The sequence below is a fragment of the Nuphar pumila genome, chromosome 12 (genome assembly GCF_984573655.1).
Source record: "Nuphar pumila chromosome 12, dmNupPumi1.hap1.1, whole genome shotgun sequence".
In the NCBI taxonomy this organism is placed as follows: domain Eukaryota; kingdom Viridiplantae; phylum Streptophyta; class Magnoliopsida; order Nymphaeales; family Nymphaeaceae; genus Nuphar; species Nuphar pumila.
The window spans coordinates 101,735,876-101,747,977 of NC_143260.1; the positions used below are offsets into that span (position 1 = coordinate 101,735,876).

The 12,102-nt window shown below is 39.0% G+C and overlaps 1 protein-coding gene across 2 annotated transcripts in view; it reads right to left on the reverse strand.

Annotated features, from left to right (window-relative positions):
• Window positions 1-6,003, reverse strand: part of LOC149821353 (putative hexosyltransferase MUCI70) — a 38,633-nt gene extending 32,630 nt beyond the window's left edge. For both annotated transcript variants that reach the window (XM_089983707.1, XM_089983706.1), the window contains exon 1: window positions 5,543-6,003. In XM_089983707.1, the coding sequence (XP_089839833.1) occupies window positions 5,543-5,888 (346 nt within the window). In that variant the 5' untranslated portion in view covers window positions 5,889-6,003. The remainder of the gene's footprint in view (window positions 1-5,542) is intronic.
• Between the last annotated feature and the right edge of the window lie 6,099 nt (window positions 6,004-12,102).

A 12,102-nucleotide genomic window follows, 5' to 3' on the forward strand; every position in this document is an offset into this window, starting at 1 on the left:
AACAATCCAACCCATTGACATCCCTAGTTCCAAACACACACTACATACTTGATATTTAGGTTTAACAAAATAATATAAGATGAGATATTTTATCGAAAAAGGATAAAAAGTTTACTTTATGCCTTAAGCAGGTATCAAAATGCATAAGAAAAAGAAGGTGGTTGAATGTAATAACAGGAAAATTCGGTGGTTCTATGAGAACAGTTATAACTGCATGATTAAAAAGTTCTTATTAAAGTAAAAACAATTAATCAAATTTAAATTAACTTGATAAAGGTTTACATGTACAAATGCAAGTATGATCAAAATTTACTTTGATAAAAGCAAGTATAAACCAGGGTTACCGGAAGCGCTATAGGGAGTGGGGAAGCGTGCTTCCCCGAGACCTAAGTCACACGGACTCGGCTAGGGAGGTGCTGCACCCGAGTCGACACGCCCCGACACGGGTGCGGCTTCGGACTCGGCCTGGACTCGGTCAACGAGTCGAGGCCGAGTCCATCCACATTTTGGACTCGGTCAACTTTGACCGAGTCCAAAAATATCCATTTGTCCCTAAAAAAATGAATTTTTTTTATTTTTTATTTCAAAAAAAAATGCACAGTGGACTGTGTTGTACACAGTCACAGTGATGTGCAGACTGTGACTGTGCACAGTCACAGACTGTGTAGTGTCTGTGCACTTTTTAAAAAAATAATATATATATATATATAGCCGAGTCCCCGTGTCCAAAAATTTTAAAATTGCGCCGCACCCGTGTCGCACCCGCACCCATGTGACATAGCCCGAGACGTGCTTAGGAAGCGTGAAACGCCGCGCTTTTGAAACATCAGGGGAAGCATCCTTTAAATTTGGGAAGCGAGATTCCATGTTTAGCCTTAAGTCGTTTTTTACCAAAAAAATAAAAAAAGAAGAAGTAAAATACCCATTTCTTAAGGGTATAATGGTCATTATCCCTTATAAAAAGGGAAAGCCAAATAGGTTCTCTCTCTCTCTCTCTCTCTCTCTCTCTCTCTCTCTCTCTCTCTCTCTCTCTCTCTCTCTCTCTCTCTGATGACCATCTCCAGCAGCTTCCAGCGCCCTCCGACGACATTCAGCGGGCTCTGGCAACGTCTATGGTCATGGACTTCTTCAGGGCCTTCAGGTACACCCGATCTCTCTCTCTCTCTCTCTCTCTCTCTCTCTCTCTCTCTCTCTCTCTCTCTCTCTCTCTCTCTCTCTCTCTCACACACACACACACACACACTCACTCTCTTTGTCTCTCACTCTTTCTCCTCACGCTCTCTGTCGCTCACTTTCTCCTTCTCGCTCTCTCTGTCTCTCACTCTTTCTCTGTCTCTCGCTCTTGGATGTAGATTTTAAGGTATTTTTCAGATCCTTCTCTTCCAAAGTAATTATACTTGTGTTTGGCAACTACACTGTACATACATGCACCTTTTAGATCCGTCTTCATTTTAGCATGCTTGGGAACATTTGTTTATTGGTTGGCCTGGTTGTTTTTTTTTGTATACATGCGATATCACTCTCAAGTTATTTATTAAACGGTTGCACTTGCATATATGATTGAGTTTTGAGATTAATGGATCAGCTTTAACGTTATCTACTCATGTTTTATTTTGTTAATGATAATATAAATCTTATATTTTGGTAAATTAAGAAAAATATAATTACATTTTCGCTTCCCACTCGAATCCTAGGTCGCTTCCTTCTTCGTTCGTCCTTCAATTCCTGGTTCGCTTTCGATTCGATTCCTAGGTCACTTCTGGTTCGATTCCCTTCTCGCTTATGAGATGATTCTCAGTTCGCTTCTATGTCGTCTCATGCTTCTAACTTTCTAAAATTTTAGAAGTGCCTCGCTTCCCGTTCCCACTTCCTCGACTGGCAACTCTGGTATAAACAACTTGCGCAATCGAACAAGTTTTAAATCACTCACACAATTACACATATGCAGGTTCAAATTCCCTTGCACATGGGCAAGTAAGAAATTAATAATGACAAATAAAAAGTCTTTCCAGCATCCGTGTCCCATGTGAATATGGATAAAAGTAAAAGTTTTTTTTGCTTCAACTTGCATCCCAAGCCCAACTTCAAATACAAGTGAAAACAAAAGTAGAAATCTTTCACTGACACTTCCACCTAAATCCAACCTCAACTTGTATGTTCTATGAGAGTAAAAGCAAAAGGAGAAGATTTTTATTGGTACTTGCATCATGTAAGTCATAAAAGAACTCTCAACTTACATATTTCAAAGTTGTAGTAATAGTAAAAACTTTTTACTTGCACTTGCACAGTGAAAGTCTCAAATTTAACTTTGGTTGTACACTCCATGCAAGTTGTGTGCAAGTTTACCCTCAACTTGCAAATATTACAATTCATCCATAACAACATTCATGTCCTAGCAAGTATTTGTAAGTAAAGACCTCAAAAGAAGCCCATAAGGGATGCAGGCAGTTGCACATTTCAAATGACAATACCATAATCAAGGTAACAACCTTTATGAAAGTTGCTCTATCATGTTGGGAGCTAAACTTGAGGAGCAAGTACTTTAATTCCTATGAATACAATGGGAATAAAGGCAACAACATCAACAAAAAAACTAAAGAGACAAAAGGTAATCAAGAAATTCACAATTATAAGAGAGCTGAAAATACAAGTTCAGCGCAAGTTGTGATATCACCACTCTTATCATGCATTAGCCAAAACTCACTGACATTTGTACAAGTATGACATCACCCATTTATTAAGAGGTGGACTCAGTTTCTTACCAGAGTGCAAGTAGTGACCCCATGAATGACATCATCTGCTTGTCAAAATCCACCAGCACTTATGTAAGTGGTAACATCATAAATGACATTATCCACTTGCCAAACCTCACTGGCACCTGTGCAAGTGGTGACTCATTGGTGAGGTACCACTTGCATAGATGCTGGTGAACTTTGGCAAATAGATAATGTCATTGGTGAGGTTACCACTCAAACTTTTATAAGAAATACCAAGTCCACCTTTCATCAAGGTTGTGATGTCACCACTTAAACAAGTGCAAATGAGTTTTTCCAGGTGGATGATGTCATTGTCGGTATCACCAATTTGCATATGTGCAAATGAGTTTTTGATGTCATTGGTAATGTTATCACTTGCACAACTGTAGGAAATTGAGTCTAGTTTTTGGCAAGTTAGCCATGTCATTGGTAATGTCACAACTTGCACAAATGCTAGTGAATTTTGAAAAGCAGATGATATCATTTGTTATGTCATCACTTGCACAAGCGTAAGTGATATTAGGCAAGTAGATGATCTTATTGATGAAGTCATCACTTGACACCTGTAGGAAACTTTAAGCCCATTTGCACAAACTTTTGGGAAGTTGGTGATGCTATCGTGTGCATCCTCGTAGGAGATTTTGTTTCCACCTATAAAACTTTTGGCAAGTGGATGATATAGGAGATTTTGTATCCACTTGTATAGGAGCAAGTAAGCCTTGATTCATCTCCAAAATCCAAGTTTGTGATGTCACTGCTTTCTTACATGCAACAAGTAAGCTTCTTCTCATTTGCACAAACTTTTGGCAAGTAGTGATGTGAGAGAGGTATTGTGTTCACTTGCACAGGAGCAAGTAAGCCTTGATTCATCAAGTGGCTGCTATACTCTTATAGGATATGCAACCTTCAAGAGCCTCTTTTTAAGAAAACATATATCTTGGGGATCATCAAAGTCCAACCATCATCTTCTTCCATGTTGGAAAAAGAGTCTTTCAACATCATTTTTTAAAGTTTTGAAAATGTAAAGGAGTCCTTTGGCATCTTGTCACCATAGGAGTTTTTCAGCATTCCTTTTCTAGGAGGAGAAGAGCCTTTCAACTTCATATTTCATAATAGCTTTTTGACATCTCTTTCTTTGGAGAAAGAGATGACTCTTTCAATATCCTACGCTTATAAGAGCCAATTATTTGGTGAGCAAGATGAATCTTTAGGAATATTGTTTTTATCAGAATCTTTTGGCATTCATTTCTGAATAGAAATAGAGGAGTCTTTCTGGCATCCCACTCTCAAGAGAGACATTTGGCATTGTTTTGTTTGGGAAGGAGCATGCACAAATCCTGCTTTCATAGAAGTCTTGTGACACCCCTTTCTTTGGATAAGAAGAAGGGCATTTTGGCATTATTTTCCTTAAAGAAGTGCTTTGTTTTAAAAACAAACTTCATTTTCTGTCAAAAAAAGTTAATGTAGCTTTTTCTCTTCCTTGGGTAGAAGAACCCTCATAGGTCGAAGCATGAGAAGTGTAGATAACATTTAGTTAGTTTATCAACACAAACATGACTTTTGGACATTTGTTGTACCAAGTACTTTTGATCTTACAAATATAAATACTAGTTTCCTAAAAATTGATAAGCCCACACAAAAAGTGGCAGTCAACCTTTTGAATTCAAATACTAATTCGCTTTGTCATCCATATTCGTCACAAATAAGAAACTTCATTGCTAATGTAACACAAGGGCAACCCCACTTCCCTACTTTGACTTCAAAATGAAATTAGGAACCTATTTTGGATGGTCATGTTGGAAACAATATGCAAGACTATGACTAGGTAGACCATATAATTGCAAGAGTAAGCAAAAGGATGAGATACATTAAGGTACCAAACCAGTAAGCCAGAAAAACCTATGCAGGCAACTACGCTCCCAAACCATCAGGACAATATTACATTTATGCAATCCAAAGATAATATTTGTGGTTACAAAGATTAGCTCACATTTCCCTCTTTAAGTACACTACGCTCTGAATATCATATGCTTGTAGGAGTAAGTACAAGCATGACCTACATTGTCTGAGGCAGCTAACCAATATGGTAGAAAGCCTTGGGTGATTAAGGTGCATAAAGCTAGGCCTTCAAACCCCTCAAGTTAGGATGGTTATGTGATTCAGTGATAAAAAGTCACTAAAAGCGGCAAGTACACACAGCATTTATGATCAAAGAGAAGATGCATTTATCAATCCAGCTACAAAAAGAATGAAGCATACACATCTTAGACGTGATTCAACTCAACATGGAAAACCATCATTGGTGAAACACCGAAGCACCTAAATTTACTGATCCAGCTAAATAATAGAACATGCATCCAGCATTTGGTATACCAATTCACACCAAATACTTCAAAAATCAAAAGCACCTGAAACTCGGATTACATGCTAAATGCAGAAACTCAAGCCAATTAGACAAAAAGGCAAATCGAAATCAAGAACTCTAATCGTGTCTCACATGAAACACAGCAAAAGATTCAACATTTTAACTTTCTAAAAAAGACCAATTTTCCACAAGTCAATTTCTTTCCCTACAAAGATTGAAACATTCTACAGATTTTCATCAGTTTCTTATAAAATAAGCAAATTTCTACTGAGGTCCATTAAAATTTCTTAAAAAGAAACAATTTGGGATGAAGGCTGCCCTTAAGTTGCGAAGATGACACTCTCTGAAGATTTGGTATAAATACTTAAAAGAAGCAATTAAGAAAGAATTTCATCAACAAGCAATTGAGAGAGAGAGTTACGCTCTCTGGTTCCGTTGACGGATCGCGTCGGTATGTCCATCTGATTGAGGTTCCCCGCCGACTCTTTCTCCATGGCGGAGGAGGAGAGTTCTGATCTCGGCTCCGTTACGTCCGGCGCCTCCGCCATCCTCAACCATTCGAAGAGGAGCAACGAGACGATCGAGGAGAGGAGGATCACCATCTTCCACCGGAAGATCTTCGCTAGCGTTCGTCGGACGATCCCTCCACGGGCGCCGGATTTCTTCCGCCTCCTCTTCACCCGGACCTTCATCTTTCCGGCATCTTCGCCGGAATAGTCGTCGGAGATGGAGATGGAAATTTTGTTGAGCATCGACACCTCCGGCATTTACTGCAGAGGAGGAGGGAGATGGGAAGGAGACGCAAAGAAGTAAGATTGCGCCTGTGCGCGCGGATGGGGTTAGAACGTTTGATGCTAACCGAAAATGCAACCCCAAAACTCTAGAGAAAACCACGGATGAGACGAATATTTAAAAATCGCATTTTTAATATCACATGATGTCATTCCTAGGCCTGTTTGCGTCGCGAATGAATGGCCCCCACATGATGATGCAAACAAGGGGAGTCTTTCCTCTTGCACCGCCCACACTCTATATTGTAGTAGTACCTGACCGTGAATAGGTCTGGAAAAACAAGCCCAAGCCTAGCCCAACAGGGTGGGCTACTCTGTATCCAGCGAGCCACCTGACCCATTGCTCATGAGAACTGATCTAAGTACTGGGTCCAGTATGTCAGGCATCCGAGACCCACCATCCCTCCGATGGTAGTCGGGTAGTCGGGGGAACCCAAGGACTCCCACTGGTTGACCACTCTTTGGGAGCCAGGATCAAGTGTCATCACATGGCACACTCTGAAGTGTGCTGAGCAGATGCAATGCACACACTGTGTGCCATGTGGTTCTTCTTTTGGGGGACAATAGCCTAAAGGCATGTGGCACCATCTTAGTACTGGAATTGCTTCATTGCTCACTTTAGGAGTATGCCGGTGAAATGTGATTGCATGAAAAAACATATGTTGCTCATTAATGGCACCTGTCCAATTCAACTCAATTTCTTTTGCGGAAGATTTGTTGAAAAAATTGCTAAAGAGGCTTAAAGTTGGGGGTTCCCAAAAAAAAAGGAATATTGATGAAAAAAAAAGAGGTTAAAAAATAAATCCTGCCCTTTAATAAAATAGTTACTCATACATTGCATTCCTTATATTCTTTAACAAAATAAAAAGGCTTATACATTACATTCTTTTGATTATTTCACAAATAAAGTCGTTCATACATTGCATTCATTTTATTTTTCACAAAATAAAATTTGCATCCATTTCATTCTTTCATGAGAATGCAGGTTCTCACTACAGCTTTGATTGGAAGAAAATAAATTATCTCACCTATACTATTTGATCAAACGCTAACTATGAGATACGTCGACTTTGTGTTGATAAGGAGAAAACACATCTATCCCTTTTATCACAGTTTGTTTAAACCAAATGACCTCAAAAATATTGCATATCTCACCCATACCACTTGATCGAACGTTGACTATAGATTTTATTTTCTATTTCACCCATATCATAAGATTCTCTTAATTGAAGTGTCGCTAATCTTCTCACCGTCGATAAATTTTTGTCAATCCTCTCATGATTTTCTATCGATCTTTTCGTCGATGAACCACTGTCAATCTTCTCATTGCCACCACTTAGCTGTGAAAAAATTACTATAATTTCTCACTAATTGGATACTATAAAAAACCTAATTTCTCTTAAACCCTAGCTTTGCTTTTATACTATTTGTAACAAAAAAATCAATAATAGTGGATACTTATTCTGAAATTCGTAAGATATAAATTTCTGCAATACTAGAAAGGATTTTTGCAACGTGCATTGAGAAACACGTGAATTTTTTAAATTGTTTGGAATTTCACAACCTTGGATGAGATTTTGTTAAGGAGTTTCGTGGGTGTATTATTTTAGCGTCATGACTTGTGAAAATAAAAAATTTGCTCTGCGAGAGGTAAAAGCGACAAAAAAAAAATTGAGAACCTACGATATTGCCCATTCCACGAATTTGATAAATTGTGAAGTATTTTAAGAAATGCATCATTTTGACCGTACATGATCATTTTTTATTTGTTTTGTTTAAGCCATTAATTTTATTACTGTGCATGCTGCTTACAACTAAAACTAGAGAGAGGGAGAGAGAGTTTAGACGGCAGTTTATGTCGTTGGACTGGTGATTGATAAGAGGCCCTTGGCTTTCTTGTCCATCTAGTTTTCGTGTGATGAGTTGTAGATCATCAACTCAACTTTAATAGAGAACCTCCTACCTAAACGGAACTGCCGCTCAAAATCTCTCAAAATACAGAAGTCGGAAAAAAGAAAACGTGTGATCATGGGACCACATGACCACACCAATCGAACTTGTGCCATGGCTCACACGTTGGCTAACAAAGAAATCTTTTGGGATCCATTTAAAAAACAACTAACTGTTGTTCATCAAATGTATGAACGACATCCAAGGCAGAGCTGCCTATGACCTGATGAGCTTTCAGATAAAAAGTGGCCGTTTTTTTTATTGTTGAAACCCACTTTGGATGGTGGTGGCGGTGGTGAAAGAGTGCCTCACATACACGCATATGGGTTAACCTAACATTAAATTATTTGTATTTAACTTTAAAATTATTTAAACTTAAAATGACTAAAATATTGGTAAAAAGAACGATATTTTTAAAGTGAACGACAGTGTTGTGAGAGGCGTACGCCTCATTACTTGAAGCGTATGCCTCACAGGCGAGACACGCGCTCAAGGTAATGAGGCACACAGTGAGTACCTGAAGCGCTGCCTCCTCAACAGTGATTTTGAGATTTTCTTTTTTTAACAGTCCTGGGTAAAAAATGATGAAGATATTGAGCAATTTACAACATTATGCCTAACTTATCATCTATTTACAAAAGGCCGTTTGATTTCAGGGCTATTACATTAAACAACCTGTTTATTTATTTTTGTTAAGGTACTTTATCTGAATGCATTTTAATGGCAGCCTGAGGTATAAAATGGTGTTTTTTTTTTCAGTTTTTGTAGGACTTCCAGGCTTACATGTATAAGTTTTAATTAAACAAAAAAACTTATGAGGGGCAGGGCGGGTCTGTCGGCCACCTCATGGATCTGCCGGCGGCCTTTTTTTATATATACATGGAAAAACCGCTCTCAAGATCAGATGTAGCCAGTGAGGGGCTGTCGGCGGCCTCATGGTACAGACTACAGATCGTCGTCCTCCAATGCATAATTTGGTACTCTCCTCCTCTTCCTCTTTGAGTACCCCGGTGCACGGTTTCTCATCGACGAGCAGTTCTTGGAAAACGCTGCAAGCATCGTCTCATTCAAGGTCGATTCTGACGTCGCCTCCCTGTTTGGCCCCGATCAGTTAATGGCGGATGCAGAGATCGGTGATAAATCTTTATTTTATTTTCTTATGATTTTGTACTAAAATAACTAAAAGCAAATTAGTAGTTCTTATTTAAAATTTCCATTATTTTATTAATATTATATATTTTATTATTCTGATCATGAAGCTTACGCTTCAACGCCTCGAGGCTTACGCCTCGCTTCATAACGTGCTCAACGCCTGGCTTCGCCTCATCGCATTTAACAACCTTGGTGAACGAGCAAAATGAGAAGTCACACAAACTTTATGAGCTTATCAAATTTACTTTTTTAATCTAGAAAAGCAATCATGCATTTTCAAGAATATCATTCTTTTAAGAATAATTTAGTCATTTTAATAAAGCTAAATCTATCTAAAGTTAAATTCAATTAGTTTAATGTTATATATATAAAGAGAGAGAGAGAGATGAGTACATCCGGCAAAGTGTTTGATGATAATCAAAAGTTTCAGGAAAAGGATCCTTCACGAAAAAAACAACATAGACGAGATGAGCACGTCCGATTCGCATGAGATGCCCAACACGTTCAATACACACACACACACACACACACACACACACACACACACACACACACACGTGTGTGTGAAGAGAGAGAGAGAGAGAGAGAGAGAGAGAGAGAGAAAAAGAGATTGGTTTTAGAAGAGAGAAAGGGAGGGAAGGAGTTTCTCAAAGGTAACGATTTTAAAATTAAGTGTGTTGTTCAAAGCCCAAGCGGGGTTGGCGAAGTGGGGTGGGGCCTTGGCTGCTAGACGAGCAATCAAGGTCCAATTCTCATGAGTGTCGCCCCTCTGCGCAAGCCAATGCATAGCATAGGTCTCGGGAGCAGGGATCTTAGCCTTGGAGTTTTATGCTGTCGGCACAACGACCATACATATGGCAGGCTGAGTCAGCGCAACCGGGTCTCTCTTTGTGTCAGGTGCAGTTTCTTCGGGTTATAAATACAAAAAATAAGTGTGTCGAAACATAAAATTATAAAAGTAGGTCATGATTATATGTTTAACTCCGCCTGTGTAGTTATACACTGCCGGTCCCAAGCCCGGATAAAGGAGGAGGGTTGCGGTAGGCCTGTGACAGCCAGCATAAAAACTTTGTCATATCCTATGAAAATGAACCAATATGAGAATTTCGTTGGGGCGTTCCCTACTGAGCGACGCGCTGTACTCTCTAGGCCCGGAGGCAGTGATAAATGTGCAAGGGTTGCTAGGTCGTCGCCCAGAAGCGACGCGTCACACCGGCGCCCGGGTGTGGTGTCAAATAGGCAAGGGTTCCCTCACTTTGTTGGACGGGTGGGGGTAAAGAAGTTAGTCCAAGACCATAAAATTAGGTTAGCCACTTGGAATATAGGGTCTTTAACTGGTAAGTTGGTAGAGTTAGTAGATGTTATGTGTAGGAGAAATATTGATATTTTATGTCTTCAAGAGACCAAATGGGTAGGTGAGAAAGCTAAAGTGATAGAACCTTGGGGATATAAGATTTGGTATACAGGAATAAATAGGAATAGGAATGGAGTAGGGATTGTTATGAGTCGTCAGTTTATAGATAATGTAGTTGAGGTCCGTAGGAAGGGTGATAGAATTTTACTTATTAAATTAGTATTAGGTACGGATATTATTAATATTATTAGTGTTTATGCACCTCAAGTAGGTTTAGATGATTCCATTAAGCATCAATTTTGGGAAGATTTAGATGGAGTAGTACAAGAGACATCTTATGGAGAAAAGCTTTTCATCGGCGGTGACCTTAATGGACATGTAGGCATTAGTAGGGATGGATTTGAGAATATCCATGGAGGCTATGGTATAGGAGAAAGAAATGAAAGTGGAGAAAGGATTTTAGATTTTTGTTTGTCCTATGATATGATCTTAGCAAACACTTGGTTTAGGAAGAGGGAGTCTCACCTAGTAACATTTAAAAGTGAGGTTAATACGAGTCAGATAGATTTTTTCCTACTTAGAAAGAGAGATAGGGGTTGTTGCATCGATTGTAAGGTTATACCAGGAGAAAGTGTAGCTACACAACATAGAGTCTTAATTTTAGATCTTAGAATTAGACAATGCCGCAAAAGGGATAGACATAGGATAGATCCTAGAATTAAGTGGTGGGCACTGAAAGGAGCTAAACAAGGAATGTTTGTAGAGCAGGTAGTTAAGGAAGTTGATTGGTGTCTCGAGGAGGATTCAGAATCAATGTGGAATAAGATAGCGGGTGGTATGAGAAAAGTAGCTAAGGAGGTATTGGGTGAGTCTAAAGGCGGTGCACCACTAGGTAAGGATACATCATGGTGGAACGAGGATGTCAAATTAGCTATTAAGGTTAAAAGAGAGTGTTATAGAAATCTAAGTAAGAGTCGTGATAATGAGAATTTGGAGAAGTATATGATAGCAAAGAAGGAAGCTAAAAAAGTTGTTCGAAACGCGAGGGCTAAGGTATATAAGGAGGTTTATGACAAGTTGGATACCAAAGAAGGCGAGAAGGATATTTATAGGCTTGCAAAGATGAGAGATAGGAAATCGAAGGATTTGGGTATGGTTAGATGTATCAAAGATGAAACGCAAAGGGTTTTAGTCAAAGATGAAGAGATTAAGGAGAGATGGAAAGATTATTTTGATAAGTTATTTAATGATAGTCATGCTCAAGATCTTGGAGACTTCTCCATTCCTTTTCATGAGATAAATCGTGACTTCATGCGCAAGATTCAAAAGAAAGAAATTGCAGAGGCTTTGAAGAAAATGAAGTCAAGAAGGGCAGTTGGCCCAGATGGTATACCTATCGAGGCTTGGAAATGCTTGGGAGAGAAAGGTTTAGAATGGTTGACAAATCTTTTTAACTTGATTTGGCGAACAAATAAGATGCCTAATGAGTGGAGGAAGAGTACTTTGGTGCCTTTATATAAGAATAAGGGTGATATACAAGATTGCACAAACTATCGTGGTATAAAACTCATGAGTCATACTATGAAACTTTGGGAGAGGGTGATTGAGTCTAGGTTGAGGAAGGTTGTCATGATATCGGAGAATCAATTTGGTTTTATGCGTGGAAGATCAACTATGGAAGCTATACATCTTCTTAGACAACTTATTGAAAGATATAGAGAGAGGAACAAAGAT